The sequence below is a fragment of the Stegodyphus dumicola genome, chromosome 3 (genome assembly GCF_044657685.1).
Source record: "Stegodyphus dumicola isolate Sdum_Otavi_A_Nest chromosome 3, ASM4465768v1".
In the NCBI taxonomy this organism is placed as follows: Eukaryota; Metazoa; Arthropoda; class Arachnida; order Araneae; family Eresidae; genus Stegodyphus; species Stegodyphus dumicola.
Genome location: NC_140770.1, coordinates 50,615,790 through 50,635,926, shown reverse-complemented (window position 1 = coordinate 50,635,926; position 20,137 = coordinate 50,615,790). Strand labels below are relative to the sequence as shown.

Here is a 20,137-nt window from a genome sequence, read left to right as displayed (position 1 = left end):
ATAATGGACAGTTCTTCAGTAATCTGAGATAAAACAAAAATTTTAACCAGAGCGTTGCCATTCTATTTGTTTTTCCTTTAAATGTTTATAGTTTGCGAAAATTAAGAACGAAGAAATAATCGGTAATTTAGAGTTTATTTTCATCCTTTAAATGTTTATAATTTGCGAAAATGAAGAACGAAGACATAATCGGTAATTTAGAGTTTATTTTCAGTTGATTAGTTAAATGATAGGGTTTATTGTATAATAACTAAAGCTGAAGAATGCACTCTAAATAATTACAGCTATTTAAATTATTAACTTTTTGGAATTTCATTAGCAGACCAATTATTGCCAATAACGTTAATGGAATATTGTTGTAGCTATACACGTCATAAACTCTGTATTTAACTTGCATTCCATTATTAATCTTTACTTTTCAAATGTTTAAATTCTCTCATATTTTGAATCTATAATTTAGTTACAATCGTATAATTAAGTTGCTATCGTAATTCAGTTATAATCGAATGTCTTGTTTCATCTTCTTTGAAACTATGCTTAAGAAGCATAAAAGTTGCAATTAAGCATAAAAAAGCAATTCCCAGTTTGAAAACAACTTTATCTAACTTTATCATGGTAAAAATAAAGCAACTGTAAAACATCAAATGACAAAAATATCGCAATAGTTTCATTTATGGCGGCTAAGGAAAGAAGTATTATTAAAAATATTTCAAAGACAATACCTAGAAGAAACCCAGAATACAACATGAGAACCTTTTAATACCCTAGATGAAAACAATAAGATGAAAGAAAAATATGCAAAGAATTTGCGACTTTGACAGTTGATTAGAAAAGGATTTAATTGCATGGTCCACGTAAAATTGTAAGTAATCTACTTACATTTTGACACATCATGTATTAATTGTTCTGTCTATTGTTTTTGTTGTATTACAGAAAGGCAAATTCAAATGTAAATTACAAAATTAGCAGCAAAAATATATGAATTATTTTCATAAAATCCAATATTTCTTAAATTAAAAATAATTTTATTTGAGTTAAATTCATGGTACATTTAGTAAACTCATGTCGCTTGAATTTAAAATGTGAATTGTCGCTTCATAGGAAATTTAAAATGTGAGTGAATATATCCTGTCTTTCAGAAACTTTCATCGTTTTGCACATACTTCCCTCAGTAATGTATTGTAACAGGTAAAAGCTTTGGTAGACTAAAATTCAAACATATAAATTACAATATAAGCTAAAATTTTTGTTGAGAATTATAACTGAAGAAACTTTTGATTGATAGGTTTGATTTATGTGATTACGGCAAAACCTCAAGAGCTATCTGACTAAGGTGAGGGATGCCTTCGTGGAGGACTTTCTAAGTAACTGGCTCATATACACTTTACACATGGGTAAAACCACGAAAGAGCCCATGCAGCTAGCCCATTCGCGGGATTCGAACTTCAGGTGCAACTAGCAATGTTCAGCGCTTTTACAGCTAGGCCGCCGGTGGACCCAAACGTTTGAATGAATTATAATAAAATTTCTAAATTTATAGTAAATGAAACGTTTATATTTTGCGTACATTTTATTCCAGCTCAACAACATTTAATATCTGAAATTATTCAGATAAAACAGACATGGTTTTCAAAACATGTACATTTATTGCTCTAAAAAATGTGAATAAGCGAAATTGGGAAATTAGAAAAATAAGCCAATTCCTTTCCTCGAGGCATTTAAAGATTAAAATAAAGTCATCAGGTATCCAGATTACAGTAATCTAATAACCATAATAGACCATCTCTCACTGTCCAATATCTAAATTAAAGAAATATATAACTTGTTAGCTAATATATTAATAAAATGACGATATTTGGGAGTGAAAGTTATTTCAAATAGGTTTCGAAATTAGATCAATGGAAACGAATTCACATGTAAATGAAAAGATGTAATACTGACTTGAATGTATGACAATCTATTCTTAATTAAATTTTCAATTTTAAAAACATACTCGTCTGATATGTAGAGTATTAATATTTGAAAAGTATTTAGTCGGATAATTTACACTCATTCCTCAGATTTTATGTTTTTAGAAACCATACTTACCCATTTCCATCCTACAATATCCAGATATGTGAAATTCATGTGTAAGGTAGTTTTATAGATAATCTCATAAAATACTTACGTATTCGTCTCATGTGCAAATAGTTTTACATTCCTCCACTCCGGTAATTCACTTATTTAATAAATTGTGAATTAGCATGAAATTTCTGACAACCCGTTGGCAAACTCACATGCTTTGAAATGTTATCCCAAGCATGGGTCTTATAAAGCAGCCATGCTATCAGAAATCAACAGCAGAATCTTTGATGCGAATACCAAAGCGTTAATTTGCATGCATCGTGAATTTTAGAACAGCAATCAACAAGCGTTATGCAAATAAGGGTATTTGCTTTCCAAAGTTTGTTTCCTGCACTCTTATCCGCCCAATGTAGTATAATAATTACGCTCCTGTTTTACTAATGATGCTGCCAAGCTGAAGATTTCCACTTTACCATGTTGGAGAATTTACCGATGTGCAAATAAATTTTGCAGTGGTTGTTAACTTCAGAAAATGAGAATTTCGGGCATGCTTATTGCTCCGTCTTTTATAGTCATGCCGTTATAAATGATGCTTGACTTCAACTTCTGGATGACTCTTGAATAACTATAAGAAAATATTTTTTCTTATGGCAGGTGCTATTATTTCATTGATATGCGAATTAACAGTAATTATCAAGGAAAATTGTGCATGTTTGAAACAAAATCAAAACGTAAATTTTTTATCACGTTCCACACCTCTGTTTGTTTTTATAAGCTTTTAATAGGGGGACCGGAAAGTAATGTCGCTTTCTTTTATTAAATTCACACGAACAAATTTTTAACACGTTTTTATTTGTAATCAATAATGTAATCACCCTCGTTATCAGCAATATTTTGCCTACTAGTGTACAGATTTTCAACCCCCAGACCGATATAAATCAATTGGTTTTTGAGTAAAAATATCTCAAGATGGCATTTTGGACATCATTCAAATTTTCAATTTTTTTGGCACTAAGAAAATGTTGTAGGGATAGGAATAAATGGAAATCCGAGTGTACGATATCGGACGAGTATGGTGGGTGATGCAGCACTTCTCATCCCAATTCATTCATTTTTTCCAGGGTCCGTCTTGCACAGTGCGGTCTTGCATTGTCGTGTTGCAGAATGATGCCTTTTTTACTGACAATAGCCGGATATTTTTCGATTAAAGATTGATTTACTCGATTCAATTGTTCACAATAAAGATCTGCATTAACAGTTTGTCCAGGTTTCAGGAATTCAAAATGAACAATTTCGCGAATACTCAACCAAATACACAGAAGCGCCTTTTGGGGATGTAAACCCTTTGTAAACTCTATTAAAACTGCCTTTTGCGTTTTGGATTATCATATAGGACCCATGTTTCGTCTCCAGTAATCAAATAATCAAAAAACGGTTCTGTATGGTGCCGATGAAGCATGTGATCGATCGGTTGCCTTTGTTCTCTTCGGACAGATTATGAGGGACTCAGACACCTGCTTTGCTAATTTTTCCATTCTGCTTTAAATGTTCTTGGATGGTCGACCAAAGTTGGTCCACTTCTGCCCTTAGCATGTTGTTGTCGACAAGCGCAGAAATGACATTACTTTCCGGTTCCCCTGTTATATTGTTTACGCATGGTTCACTCATTATCGCTATAGACAGACGATAGGAATCAATTTGTAAACTATTTCCTGATAAGCTTGTAAGTATTTTAAGTTTTACTAACGTTTATTTTACTTTAAAACTTTGCTATCCTCTCTTATTTTCCATTTACGGTCAGAATAAGCGCGAGGAGAATTGTTTGTGTTAATGAGTTTGCAAACTGTGTAGGTGTTTAAGATGTGGCTTTTAGCCAAAAGAGAGAGAGGCTTCTTGCTGCCTTACCACGAGCGTGCTTTTCAGTCAGTTCATGCCTGCCTTTAAGGCCAGAACTTAGCTTCTTTTGATATTTGAAGACATATTGTAGTTTCTGCATTCCGCTCACTACATACGTAATGTCAAAAGACCAATCTTCGCGTTACTAGTCGCGAAACTCGCCCGATTTTTTTTTTGACCATCTGACGATTATTATTTTACATTTTCAAATAAAGATTGTTTTAATACAGTTGTAAAGCATTTGAAAACTTATGCAAATTATAAAACAAATGATTCACTTCCGTTCCATGCTAGAATTACAAAAGTCTTCATTAAACTTGCTTTATCAATAGAGTTAGGGAAGCTAGAAATACGAAATTAAATTGCTCGCAGTTTTTTTTTTTTTAATTTTCTTTTTAAATATTCTGATATTTGTTTACTTTTCGTAAATATATATCAAGATGACAAAATAATTTATTTGACAAATTTTAAATGATTATTTTTTTTAAGTGCAGCTATACGTGCAGTACCCAACGCTTATTAAATCTCTTCAGCTTCAAACGTATTTCAGTTTATCAAGCGGCGATTTGTATATTGTATATTTGTATCATAAGTTTTAAATTTTTCATGTAAAATAGTAACTAACAACTAATCCATTGAATAATCCTGAAAAAATAGTTAAAAATCAATACTAAAATTAAATTGTGTACACGATTTTTAACATTTTTATAATTACATTCTTGATGAAATTACAACTTTTACCTTTCTGTATTTGTTACATATTGTTCAACAACATTTTTTCATTTGCATTCTCAATTTCGTAAAACAGTTTATAGAGTTTTAGATCAGCACCTTTCAGTTTAAGAATTTTTCTTAGAATTCTCACTGCTTTTTAGATTCGAGTTTAGTAGTAAAATATTATTATATGTTATTGACTTTTGGTGTTGGTAATTTTTACAGTCTACTGATTCGTTTGACCTTGAGAGAGTAGGACTTTGGAAGTCCTACTCTCTCAAGGTCAAATTGGCATTTTAAAAGCTATCCTGTTAAACTCTGAGCAATCCGTCCAGAAAAGTGAGTTTCTTGTATAAATGTTTCTGAAAAATTCCTTTGCTTTTCTTGAAAATTCCTTCACTTTGATATTAAAATTCCTTTCCTTTATCAAAAGATAAAAAAACTCATTTTATCTTTTGATAAATATTTACAAAATATTTTAATTGCTCGCTAAAACAACTATAATAATGTAGCTCTTTACTGTTAAAATTTCGAAAATGTTGCATTATTTTTCTTACGAATTTCAGCCATTAAATGTTAAACGTTAATATTACATTACCTTCGCATAGATCTCCTGTGAATCCAGGTTTGCAGGAACAAAAGTACGAGTCAAGACTTGGCCAACAGCTGCCTCCATTCTGACACGGATTTGGATAACATGGATCATAATGCTGTGTACATCCAGGTCCTATAAACAATTTTTATATGCGTGTAGTTATTCGTATGTGATATAGGATCATTTGCAAGATGAAACTGAAAACATTTCATGATGATTACCATTGTATCCAGGATGGCAAATGCAGCTGTAGTTATTCCCTCTATCAACGCACTGAGCTGGTGATGGGCAAGGATTAGGTTTGCAAAGATCCACTTTAATTTGGCACCTGCGACCCTCATAACCAGGACCGCAATGACAGCGATAACCGGCCACCAGATCTTCACAGGCGCCTCCATTGATACAAGGGCTGGAATCGCATTCGTCATATTCGAATTCGCAGTGATCGCCTCCATATCCTATTAACAAAGAAGAATGAGCAATTAACATAGCTTAACGCATTTTAAATGCTTTAACATACATATCATTAGAATAAAGCATATTCAAAATTATGTAGTTTATGTAAACAGATTGCGTATGTTTGATATAAAAGTAAGAAGTACTTTCCTAACAGTTACTTAAGTCCTGGCTATATATAAATATTTTGTCACACAAATTTTATAATTTCAATTTACTATCTAACGGAAATTTGCAATTTTCCGTTGTTCGATTGAATTAAAGTGATCTGTAGTTAAAATGCGAGTAATGGCAGCAAACTTCCTTTCTTATCGCTTCTTAATTCAACTTACCACTTACGGCCAGAACTTAGTTTTAAAACCACGTTTGAGTGCAAATTAAGGAAGAGCGATATTTAACCGCGAAGTTCTACTGTCTTAGTAAGAGAGAACCAGAGATTCTGGTTAGCACGCGTCCGCCTTTTTAGGCTATTCTCTCTTAAGCTATTATTACGGTGTTCCGTACTTTAGGCCCTTGATAGTTCCGCAGTCAATTAGTATTAAGGGATTAACTGCGTTAGAAGTTTGATAGCTTCGGCTATATCTCTTTAGTTAAGATTAGTTTAGTTTAATTCTCAGTCTGTTAGGTTCAAGCCCGAGTGTCGGCTTTATTGTAGGACTCCAAGACGGAGTTCTGTTAAACTTTATTTGGAATATTAAAGCATTATTTCACCCTTCTCACTTGTTGTTTTCTATCCCACGACTCAAGTGATTATTCGCTTACTAGTTCTTAAGATTCTTCACATTCAACTGTAACGTAGAAGTACACAGTGCAGAATCTTTACATAATAAAGAATTCAACCTCCTTCGTATGCATCGCGAACAGCATATTACAAAAGTAAATTGCAAAAAATAAAGAAGAATTTATATATTTTCCCTCAGAATCACACAGTGTTAATGTCTACATGCATTTATTTCTAATATATATATATATATATATATATATATATATATATATAACTTAAAGCATCTAAAGTTAATATTAAATTGGGATCAAAGCATGGCAATTCCTCAACAATATTAATAACTGCAACCGTGTATAAGAAGTGTAACACAATATCTAACCAAATCAAAATTAAAATAAGAATTCATAGTAGAACAAACTCGAAAAATGCGAAAGGGAAAGTATACAAAATCATTAAAAGTATAAAAATTAATCTTCTTTCACCGAAATTCCAATTCAGAATTCACCAGGGGAAAATGAATTAAAGCTTCATAGAAGTCGATTAATATGTTTCGAAAACATGTTTCGTTCTACTGATTCATTTGAGATCAAAAATCGAAAAAAAGATTCAATTAAATTTTAAGACATCAAAATTCATATAAAACAGAAAAATCGAATCTCAAATATACTAGAATTTTCCCTACACGCTTTCGAACCACTTGGAAAAAAAATAAAACGTAACATTGTGACAAGTTGACTACTAAAAAAACCATAAAACTTTACATTACGCAAACTGACCATTAAAAACACTAATTGGACTAAAACCATTATATGCAGATCCGAAATTCGAAAGCAATTACAAATAAAGAGCAAGTATATTTGTTTTGCTCTTGAACATAATATCTTAAATTAATATAATGTTCATTTTTTCCCAATATCTAAAAATTCAAATTAATACAAACGAACAATCAACACATTAGTTGATAGAACCAATCGTCGATTAGTTAAAAATCTCTAATGCAAATAATAAAATGGTTTAAAATATTATTACAATTAAGAAAATGAATTTGCAAAACATGCTAAAATTACGTTGGCTTATTATTGTAATCTAAAGATTGGTGACACTTTGAATTACATAGAAATTAGATTTTGCTACAAGCATACCTACGTGTGGTGCAATTAGATTTGTAGAAATATTTTGTGAAATACTGCCGGATTAAACGTGTAAATGGAGGCTGTTTTAAGCGTACAAAAACATTGCTGTTGTTCCATCAAAGATCTTACTTTCACTTTAACTTATGTCTAGTAGGTAATGTGCAGATTAACTAGGTAATTAAACAATTATCCACACTTTAACGGATCACCCTAGTTAATCTGCAGATTAACGAGATAACCTGCGGAATAACTGATATCCGCATTTTAACATACTGTATATCGAAAACGTATTATTTGAAATTATTTTAAAAGACTGAAAAGATTTTGCCAGGAAAATGATGGAGAAAATAATCATGATAAGCTTGCAGTAGGGATTTTAATTTGAATTTTTTTTTAGTTATGTTCTTTATGTCTGTTTGTTGAAGGTGTTGTTTCTAGCTTGTTCTGGCGCATCCCGTAAAAACGCCATAGGGCGATGTAAAGTCTGCCAGAAGGGTTGGGCTGTGTCCTTCATATCATATCATATCGAAAACGTATATCGGAAACGAAATGTAAATATATCACTTGACATATGAGATTTCTGCGTCAATGGGAGTATACAAATCTGGATGTCCAGTAAAATAACGATCATATGATGAAGCCAGTAAGAAAGGGTGGTAAAGTGCGAAAGTCAGTAAAAAGGATTTCATTAAAAATACGTGAAAAAAGCCATTGTAACTGGAATTGTGTATATCGGAGGTAACCCATAACACGCAGTCAATCATTACAAGTCACATTTCACTGTATTTAACTGTATTTACAGATAGAGCTTTATGAAATTTGTTAAAACTTTGGAAATATAAATATTGCTAGTTAGTTTGAAGTTCTGTATCTCATTGCTCCTGGTGTCTTAGCAGCTGCTCAGAGAGCGTATCGTTTTCTTTAGTTTCTTTAGTTTATTCAATCAACTTTTCATTTTAATTTTATAAACATATGCAAATTTTTAAATTACATAGTTTTCACAGGGTGCATTAAAATAATTTTAGCAATCACAATATCCTTCGTCATATATGACTAATAATTTTAGTTGAGATTTCTTAACTGTTAAAATGCCTGGAAGGGCCATGACTGAAAAAGAATACTGTGATAACTTGTAGAGTCATTAGGTTATTTTGAAGCAAAAGACGTGGAAAATTAGCAGTGCACCACGATGGCATGCAGAAAGGAGAGAGAAAACATGTACTCCCCTATTTAAATGGCGAATGGGGATTAGAGAACCCAATCGCTAAATTTTAGTGGTGAAGAATCATCCTCCACCACCTTTTAGTCCGAGCGCAATGTAGAGTCATTGGGTTATTTTAAAGCAAAAGACGTGAAAAATGAGCAATACTCCTACCGGAATTTATACCTGGACCTCTCGAATACGTGCCGATTGTGCTACCGTTACACTACGAAGGCCTGCATAAAGGAGAGAAAAATATCAAACACGTAATGCTTACATCTTAGTGTATTTTATGGAACATTAAGTCTTTTCAATTTTCATTAAAATGATCATTATAATAGCATTGTATATATATCAACTTAACGGTGTGCTGAAATGTGGCATACATGATTTGAAATGCTTAAAAATCAATCGTCGACGTATTGCAATTTTACTGTAAGTTTTGACGTGCAGCAAATCAAATAAACGTTCAAAATTTTTCCATTGGTTTATTCTTAACCTCTGAAAACAATTTTATGAGTTATGATTAAAAGCAAAATTATGCTAAAGAATAATTTCATCATGAAAGAGAGGCAATTTACATAAATAATTCAGAAAAGGGTTTGTTTGAAACTAAAAGCAATAAAACTGAACAAAGTCGCATTCATTTTTTGAAAAGACGCATATCTTGTACGTGATTTTGATAAAAACGGCTACCAAAAGGGAATGCTTTGTATGGAAAATGAAAGAAGGTTTTCGACGAATAGCATGAAAAGAACAATGTTCCTGGATAATTGAAACTCATTATTCTATTTCTACAAAAGCTGCCAGTTTAAGAAATTAAATTTTCACTAAAAGATGAAAGGAAAGAGAAGCCTCCTTGATAAGAAGTTTTCTCTTTGCAGATTATCTTTAAAATTGCGTTTTTTTCTTTTATGTTATTGTTGCAACTAGAATTTCATTGATCTTCTGTATCATGCAAATATTAAGAATACATTAATCAGTTATTGCTTCTATCGTTTCTCCAGCAAACTACCAATTTAATTAAGTAGTGAAGAATACTTTAGCTAACAATTCTTTAGTAAAAGATTATTTTCTTTGTATAATATAAAAAGTATATTTATGTAATAATAATACAATAAGTAAATTAAAACTGAATATTCTAATCACGTGTTGAAAGTAAGTACAACGAATAATATTTTTTAATCTGTACGAAATCTGGTACATGAGTTTTATGAACAAAATACAATAAAATGACTTTATATTTTACTGTTTAAATGAAATGACTTTATATTTTACTGTTTAATGTTCCAATTTCAAAAAAATAGAAAATAGCATTACATTGTATAGTTTATTATCATATCATTAAGGAATTAAGATATTTATTTACTATTGTGATAAAGATTAAGATATTTATTTACTATTGTATTTATTTACTGTTGTGATTAAGATATCTATTTACTACTGCGGCATTACGGATGCATTGCGAGTCTGTCAGGTTCTCAAACTAGCATGAATACAGACAAATAAATTACTGTGCTTCTCAAAATGGGGCCCATACTTCAGTGTAATTAGAGAAATGTTTAAAATAGATTAAAAGTTGAACTACTTTCGATGTGAGAATATATTTGCTTAACTCAAGTATAGATTTCCATGCAAAAGACGCAGAGGTGTTAAAAAGTGAAATCTTCCGTATTAATGCTGATATCCCTGAGATTTAATCTAATAGTTAGGTTGATAATTACAGTATCATTTCTTATTCCTTTCAATACGTTCTTATTTAACCTAATTTCGAAAGAATTATTTCCAAAATTAGCTTTTCTCACATTATCAGTTGCTATTTGGTTAAAGAAAGAATTGATTCCTACTAGAGAACTAGTTCTCAAGCATTTTTGCTTCTATGCACTTTTTTTCACCATTGCTAGATGATCATTTCTCCCTTCCCTAAATTAAAAAATTTGATGTGAACACCACACAAGTTCTTTGTATGGACTATTAAATTATACATACTTTTTCTGCATTTCCTTCAAACTTTGTCTCGAATTTCATTAGAGATATATTTCTCATTCAATTGTTTCAACTCTTATTTACTGATTACTCATTTAAGCTCACTCTTACTAAACTTACTGATTCCTTCTTCCAGAATTCAAAATTTAGGCTTAATCCAAATGTAATTCTAACATATTTTATGATTTATTTCTAAAATTTGTATTTTTAAATAATTTCTTATAAATTTTTCAAAAACAAATTTTTAATTATAACTTATACAATATTAAGCATCCTCTTAAAGCAGATGTATTTAGGCACATCTGCAAAAAATAGAGTTTTTTTTTTCAAAATTTTATAAGATATACATGAATTTAGATACTGGCGAGTTTTAAAATTTGGCATATTTGTTATAAGCGATAATAACGCCAAATAATGGGGTTTATATGCGCTATGTTAAAATGATTTCAAAGTAGGAACGATGTCCATACATTCACAATCTAAAAAGGGAAATGAAAATAGGTTGCTATAAATGAAGAAGTTCTTCAAGTGAATTATTCTGGCGCAAACTGAAAAAAAATGCGCCAAGATAAATATTTGAATTTCTATATAAATTTCGCACCAAATTAAAAAAAGTATTATTATCCTAATAAATTCCACAAATTCATTACAATAAATTCATTATTGTAATGAATTTTAGGGGTCACTTTTTTTTTTACCATGAGGACACTTCGTGGCCAGGAGGATCTGAGTGTATCCCCAATGTATTACAATGTATTACAAATATTACAAATTTATTACAAAATTCAATATATATCATAAATCGCGCTTTCAAGACATGAGAAACGCAATTTGAATTTAGTCAGTCGGCATAGTAGAACGGGAGATATAGAATGTCCTTTTTTTAGTCCAAAGGGACTTTGTCCCTGAAGAACTTTTGTTTTCGTTTTGCGTTGAAAACTTTAAAAGGCTGTATCACTTTTCTAATCGTTGCCATTAAATACTATCGCCCTGTATTATATTTGAAGCAATTAACTAATGTAGAATTTGCATAAATGTATGTATGTTTCTCGCATTGTGATAAAACAATGGTACCTAGAGCCATCCAATTTTCAATGACGTAATCTTACTGCGAATATGAGCATCTGAACGCCCAAATTTGAAATTTGGAATTTGTTTTATGATCGATTTCATATTTTGTAAAACTTTAACGAATTTTTGATTAACAAACTGAGCGATTTAAAAGCGAGCCATGGCAACACTCTACGGGAAAAAAAAACATTTATCTCCGTAACTTAAACATTTATCTTTTATCTTCTGCGCGCGGAACTGTATATCGGAAATTCTAAAGATATGCTCATTTTAAAATTATTTTGCGACATTGCTATTGAACTGAATTTTATGGTTTAAGTGCGAAGCAGATGACATTTGATAAATAAAGGTAATACACAAAACGTGGAAAGAAAAAAAAAAAAAAAAAAAAAAAAATCTGAAATGTTTCAGATTTTAAATTACGTCCAAAGGGGCGTTTTTTAACATTTTGTGTGTTACCTTTCTTTATTAAATATCATGTTCCTCGCACTTAAACCATAAGATCCAGTGCAACAGCAATATCGCAAAATAGTTTTAAAACGAGCATATCTTTAGAATTTCCGATACAGAGACTCACGCGCTGGAGATAAAAATGTTTTTTCTGCACAACGTTGCCATTGCTCGCTTTGAAATCCTTGAGTTTGTTAATCAAAAATTCGTCAAAGTTTTAAAAAATAGGAAATCGATCATAAAACAAATTTCAAATTTCAAATTTGGTCTTCCACATGCTCATATTCGTTGGAGGATTACGTTATTCAAAATTCGATGACTCTATGTACCGTTGTTTTATCACAATACGAGAAATATATATACATTTATGCAGATTTTTCACTATTTAATTTCTTCAAATATAATGCAGGACTCTAACATTTTCTGGCAACAGTTTGAAAAGTGAACCGACATTTATGAGTCCGACGCAAAATGCCAAAACGAAACTAATAGTCCTTCGGGATTCAAATCCCTTTGGACTAAAAAAAACGCAACGCAACTTTAGACGTAATTTAAAATCTGAAACTTCAGATTTATTTTCATGTATACTCTAAATATCTATCCTTTTATTTTTAAAATTATTTACTCTTTTTTTTTCTGCGCAGTGTTCATATCAATCCAATCAATGCATTTATTTCTTATTTGAAATAATAATACTTGAAGCGATTTACCTGGAAGGCAATAGCACTTGTAGCCACCAAATCCGTCTTCACATACACCGTGCACGCAAGGGTTGGACAGACATTCGTTGACATTTGTCTCACAGTCGGGTCCTGCAAATCCTTTGGGGCAGTCGCAGACGTATTCTGTCTGATTGCCTCGACAAGTGCCATTATTCATGCAAGGCTTCCTGTCGCACTGACTCACTTCTCCTTCACATGCTCTGCCACGGTACCCTAATTATTAAACAAAATATTTAATATTAATAATCTGTCAAGGTACACTTCGAGTATTGCTATTAGAACATCACAGAATTCCAAGAAACTCTCTCTATAACTTTATCTATTTTCTTGTGACAGTAGTTTTGTAGGAATATCATAACTTGCATACTCAGATTTCTTTAAAAGATTGAATGGTTGAATGAAAATATTTATCATGGGCATAGTTCATATATAATAAATGATTTCTATTCTAAGGAAATTGCATTTACCATTTTTTTAAATCAGTATTTATCAATTAATATTTATGTGAGAAATAAATTAAAAATTGTCATTTTCTAAAAAAATCAGTATCTTAACAAACGTTCAAGATATAAATCTGAAGAGTCATTAGGTTATTTTGAAGTAGGAGATGTGAAAAATTATCAATGCCCTCGCAGGAACTGGAACCTGGACCTCTCGAATATGCGCCGAGTGTGCTATACGAGGACATGCTGGAAAGGAGGGGCAACCTTTTTAAAGGGCGACTTTTAATAGGGACAAATCGCCAAATTGTGTGGGGGATGAATTATTGTCTACCACCTTTTAGTTTGGGCGCCAGTCTAGATTTATTATGTTTTTCTGAAGCAGGAGATTTGAAAAATCATCAATGTGCTCACCGGGACTCGAACCTAAACATCTCAAATACAGGCCTAGTGTGCTACCGTTACATCACGAAGACATGCTGGACAAGAGAGAAAATATTTTGTAATTATTATAAAATTCCATACAATTTGCTCATGAAATCTTTAAAAAAAATCCACAGTAAAGAAAGATATCGTGCATTAAACTTCATTTGACAGAGAGGAAATTCTATCTTTTTGTTTTTTTTCCCAGTCATCATTCTTTAAAGCGCAATTACGCTTCTTATGTATTTCCGGTATATATAGATGTCGATAAATCATATTCTAAATTTATCAATTACGTTCCCTAAGTAACTGCAATTTGAACTGCTTTCATGTACATGAGGAAGTAAAATTGTGACCTTCTTTTTACCTCAAACAAAAGAGTCTGTGGCGCTTGAAGTTTTTAGTTTTACTATAAAGAATTCAATTCTCAAACGATGTTGAGTTTTTCTTAGTTTAAACTTTAGTCTACTACGCTACTTTTCCATAAATATTTGATAGTTTTTCACCAAAGTTATTATTTTATTTCCCGTCTCAAATTCTCATTTACTGCAATTGAGAAATTTAATCTCCTTTTCCTTACGAGTATCTCCCATTTCCTTATGATTTAAGAAAGTATCATGATCAATTCTAGACACAACATTCATCATACAATTTAGCTTTGCACTTACATTCAAATCCCTTCAGTATTCTTCAAATTACGATCACATTTCCTTAGGTGAGATTTTAATTAAACTGAAGGAAATTTAATCAGGAACTATGAATGAGACTAAAGGCAGCAACCTCTTAGTACAGCATTTTAATGAGTTTCCTGGAGTTTTTAAATAAAAAGACGTCTTCAAAACAAAAAAAATTCAAACATTTCAATCCTAGATCAGCGAGAGGTCAGGATTACTAAACTACAGCTGGTAAAATATTTTTTGACTATTATTTTTTTATTTAGTCATTTTATTTTTCTCCAGTAAAACAATAGTAGTTATTTTTTAAATGTATTTGTTGTAATCAAAGCAGACTAGCAGAATAAAGTTTCGCTATGAATGTTTAGTCATTGTTAAAATTGTTTACCTATTTGAAAATGTTTTTCGCATGATTATTAACATTTTTATCAAAGTTAAAACTGATCTTCTTTCACCTTTTATTCTTTCTCTGTATTATGAATAAGTCAATTTATATGCTAGAGTTAAAAATATTTGAAAAAATACGAATACTGTATTCAGGTAGCTTCAAATAAAATGGTAAACAAATTTTAAAGAATAAAAATCTTCCTAAATACTGTTCATGACTATCTTTGTCAAAAGAAGCTAATATAAAAAATACATTTCAAAAGTGATATATGCGTAATATTTATTTCTGCAAGCATATAAAAGTAATTAGAATTTCGTTTGCATAAAAAGAACACATTCATATCATTAGAGACACCCGAAAACGTTTCTGGAAAGAGCTTTAAGAGTAAGTAAATCGTTATTATTACATTTTGAAAGAATTTATAATGCTAATTCGGAAAACCTTCAAGAGTACTGTAAAAGTGCTTTTAACTAGAAAAGAACATTAAAGGATTCTTAGAAAATATTTTGAATATTATAAGGCGATCTTTAGAAATTTTGAGTGAAAAATATTTTTCAGCAAAATAACATCAAACAAACGCCAATTTGCTTCTAGTAAACATTCCTAAGAAGCCATAGAGAACATTTCTTGAAAGATATAGAAAGGAAATTTAATTTTCATATATTCAAGTTTTACAAACAAGGATAAAAGTGTTTTAAGAACACATGAAGAATATTATCAACTAGATCTTTGCTGTATCTAAGAGATCTTTGCTGGATCTTTGCTGGATCTAACGAGATCTTTGCTGGATCTAACGAGATCTTTGCTGGATAAGTTTAGAATATGCCACATTTACATACAAATCGCAAAGGTAATAATATTTAAAGTTTGTAATATTTTTTATCAGTAACCTTTTAAGGAACCAAAAATCCGAATGCTTCTTTTCCATATTTAACAAAAAAGTCCGAACGCTTCTTTTTCATATTTAAAGACAAAATTTTGTTTTCGCCTGTCATGAAAAAGTTATTAATGCCAATATATTTAAGCACATCAAAGGTGATTTATCTCCAGGTTTTAATATAATATTGCATACCATTATAGCTATGAAAGATAGTTTCAACAATTAATTAATTGTGTTTGATTGTAGAAACCCTTGAGAATAGGTGAACAATGGGTATCGCATCAACTTCTCACATAAATTATTGTGTATATGTTACCGTGAAAGACCGAAATTGGAGATTGTCGAGTTTCACCGGAGACCAAATACGTCGGTGAAAGATCGAATATTTCATTACATTCTTGTACATTTGGACCCTCACCGGTGTATGTCGACAATCACAGATATGCTCTGGTGCAGGTCGAAAACAGAGGAGTGTATGTACACGCTGTCATTGCAAAAGAAAGTGTTCCACAAATAAATGCAGTGGTAAAAGCAAGGGCCTCTTGTGCAATTCAATGTGTCATAATAGTTTAAGTTGTTGCAATAAATAGGATTTGAATCACATAATTTAGTAAGTTTTTAGCTTCTACAATATTATTTTCCTTTCTCATTTTGAATGTACTGTGTGTTTTAAGTTCTTATATTCTTCAGTTCTTATTTTAAGTCTCAAGTGCGTTTACTCGCTACTGAATTACAGAGAAGAAAATATAATATTCTTATATGTTCAACATTCACCATTAGTACATGGTGAATGTCAACATTTACCGATGTAAGTCAGAAGTAAGAGTATTTGAAAAATGTTTTGGACATACACCAAGCGATTATGTGAAAGCTGACATTCACCGGTGAAAGTCTACATTCTCCAGATTTCGGTGTTTTACCGTAACATATATATGACACCCAAAGTGCGGAAATCGGTTATTCTGCAGATTAGCTAGTTAATTTTCAGATTAAATAGAGTGATCGCTAAGGGCGGAAAATTATTTCATTTCCCAAATTACCTAGCTAATCTGTAAATTACTTAGGTAATCTGTACATTACCTACTAGGCACTCGTTAAAGTGAAAATAAAGATCTTTGCTGGAGTAACAAAACGTTTCTGTATGCTTCAAACAGCCGCCACTTGTACTTTTAAATGTTGATCTGGCAGGGTTTTAAAAAATGTTACTGCAAATCTAAATACACCCCCAAACAGATGTGCTTGTCGCAAAAAATCCAGCTGATCTTAAAATTCAAAGTGTCACCAGTTCTTAGATTGCACTAATAAGTGAGCATAACTTTATCATATGTTTTTCAAAGTCATTTCCTTAATGGTGATAATATTTTAAACAGTTTTATTCTTTGTATTATAGTTTTTTTTAACTGATTAATGATTAAATCAATCAACTAATTTGTTGAGTGTTTGATTGTATTAACTTGATTTTTTAGATATCAAAAAATGTATACATTATGTTAATTTTAGCATACATAAACGTTGCCGTTGTTCCGACGAAGACCTTATTTTCAGTTTAACAAGCACCTAGTAAGCAATATGTAGATTAGCGAGTGCCTAATAGGTAATGTGCAAAGTGATGGTAGAGGAAAATGAAATGAGGGAGCCAAACGTTTGAACTTTAACGATACAGGAACCTTCAATGTGCACATTGCCTAGGTAAAATACAGAAAACTCTTGGTTCCGCACTTTAACGGAGCAAACTGATTTCAGAGCAAATCAGTTAATCTGCAGATAATTAACGTAAATATTATCAACGGCAAAGTAGGTAATATTTACATGAACGACTTTCGCACTTCAGTGGTAACATATATAGCAGTGTCATCACATATTGTGTATATGAGGGAAGTTCATTCTGATTGCGCGAAAGTGAAAGCCTCAGTGCGATAAACATAATACAATGTTCTGCGCATGTTTTGCATTAACATAAATTGGTATTATACTATTATGATATACTAGTAGTATGGTATGAACTGCTATTCAATTGCAGCAGATTAGTGCGTCTTGCATACTATCTGGGCTTTAAATAGCCAGCGGTACATACCGAGGTTACTAGCGGTTTAGGGTTTTTAAAGTATGTTCAGGGCCCAGGTTTGGTTTGGTTTGGTTTATTTAATTACGGCAAAGCACACTAGGGCTATCTGCCTAAGGGAAGGGATGCCTTCTTGGAGGACTTTCTAAGGGAAACTGGCTCGTATGCACGTTAAACATGATGGAAAGCACGAAAACGCCCGTGCAGCCAGCCCGTTCGTGGGATTCGAACCTCGGACCGAACAACCAGTGTTCAGCGACTTTACCGCTCGGCCGCTGGTGGGCCTTGTTCGGGGCCCAGGATAGTCAGTCATCAGACTTAACACGCCACATATAATTGCGCCTGAAAAGCCATCATATGCGATGTGTAGTTTCTTTATATAGTTTCTTTTTTGCTATCATAAATTGCATCAAGAATTTAAACAGACTGGTAGCGAATCATCGCAAAATCTAAAATAACTACTGAGCCTATAAAAGGGTGTAAAAGACCCCTTTATTTCAAACTAATGAAGAACATAAGTCCTGTAGAGACATTAGGTGTTTTATGGAAGCAGGAGAGATGATAAATATGCAACGCCTTTGCCGGTACTCGGACCTCTGACCTCTCAATTACGCGCTGAGGGTCCAGACCACTACATCACGAAGTCTTGCTAATAAGACGGGAGAAATACTTTATAGGCCTACCTGGTGCGCTTACAACTCATCCAGCCACTTTTAACGAGATAATATAAATTAACAGAAATTCAAATGCAAAATTTAAATTTAGATAAACTAGTAGCTAGTGGTACGCAGTATAATTTAAAGCGAAGTTGGCTCGAAAACCAAACAGACGGAGAAATTCGAATATATCTATAAGTATACTGCAAGTATGTTGCAAGTATATTGCAAGGCCGAAGACTGCAAATCATATCTTAGCTAGCAGCACCTTAATAACGTGTCCTAGAAATGTAGAACACGCTCTGCCTCGAACTAAAATCCTCATCTTATACAAGCGAGTTAATTTGCAATCTTGTGTGGAAACGAAAAGTAGAAGTAACTGTAAAGGTCTAAATCATAATAGCTAGTATAGTTTGTAAGGATCTTAAGTTTTACTAACGTTTATTTTATTTTAAATCTTTACTATCACTTCTTATTTTCTACTTCCGGCCAGAATTATAAGCGTTAAGGATTTTATGCAAAGTTGTCTGGCGAACGCCAAGTATTTAAGTGTGGCCTTTTTGCCAAGCGAAAGAGAGAGGAAGCCGTGAGTTCGAAGCAGGCCGCTTACCTTAGAAGTTACGCAGTTGCTATTTGCCTTCCAAGCCAGAGGTTTTAATCCTCTTAATAAATTAAACGTATTGTAGTGTTCACAGTCTCTGTGCTACATACGCTTCCTGTTATTATAAGGCCAATCTTCCACGTGTGTTATTCTAAAGTTAAATTAGAGTTTAGTTTTATTTTTTATACCTTTTACGTTAGACCCCGAGTGGAGGGTCATTGTATTCCGAAGTACGGAAGTCATTGTATATAAAGAAAAATAAAGGGTTTTGTATACCCTTCGTCTGTATCCTGTCTACTTACTACAATTAGTGAACATAGCTTTAGTAAGCTCTCTGTTCCTAGTCAGGTCATTGTATGTTTCCGAAGAAGGTTAGAAGAAACATTGAACCTGATAGTGGCGCCCGACGAAGAATAACCATGGCCGAATTTCAAGAAGAACCTGTGCTGCCTGCAGAAACGGCTCAGAATCCAGAAATGCCAGCTGCCGCCCTGGATGGATTTGGGTACATCGTCCAGACCATGCGCGCTTCGATGAAACCAGAAGCAATGTTTAATGGAAACTCACCGGTAACCAGTTTTTTGGAAAAATTGGATGACCACTTCATGCTCTACCCCGTGCACGAGTTTCAAAAAGTTACCTTAGCTACCAGCGCTTTGAGGGGCCAAGCGCTTAACTGGTTCAAATGTATCGGCAGAAGTCTCTTGGGTCAAGCAGGAAGTCCCACCTATACTTATGAAAATTTCAAGACTGCCCTACTAAAAGCCTTCCCTGTTGTAAGGGATCGTGCGAAATTAGAAACGGAACTTTTTAGCATATATCAAGAAAGAATCGAAAACCTGTCGAGCTTTATTTTAAGAAAAATTCACGTTTTCAAGCTCTTGTATGGAAACCGTCCGGATCCTGAAATAATTCAAGTGATTTTGCCGAGGTTACTACCCCAAGTGCAAGACTTTATTGAATTGAGAAATCCGACTACACTGGAAAAATTATTTGAGCTG

The 20,137-nt window shown here is 32.4% G+C and overlaps 1 protein-coding gene across 3 annotated transcripts in view; it reads right to left on the bottom strand.

Annotated features, from left to right (window-relative positions):
• Window positions 1-20,137, bottom strand: part of LOC118192955 (uncharacterized) — a 312,399-nt gene that overhangs the window by 11,467 nt on the left and 280,795 nt on the right. For all 3 annotated transcript variants that reach the window (XM_085812879.1, XM_035363975.2, XM_035363976.2), the window contains exons 6-8: window positions 13,001-13,225; window positions 5,491-5,727; window positions 5,273-5,401 (exon numbers count right to left, since the gene is read on the bottom strand). In XM_085812879.1, the coding sequence (XP_085669005.1) occupies window positions 5,273-5,401; window positions 5,491-5,727; window positions 13,001-13,225 (591 nt within the window). The remainder of the gene's footprint in view (window positions 1-5,272; window positions 5,402-5,490; window positions 5,728-13,000; window positions 13,226-20,137) is intronic.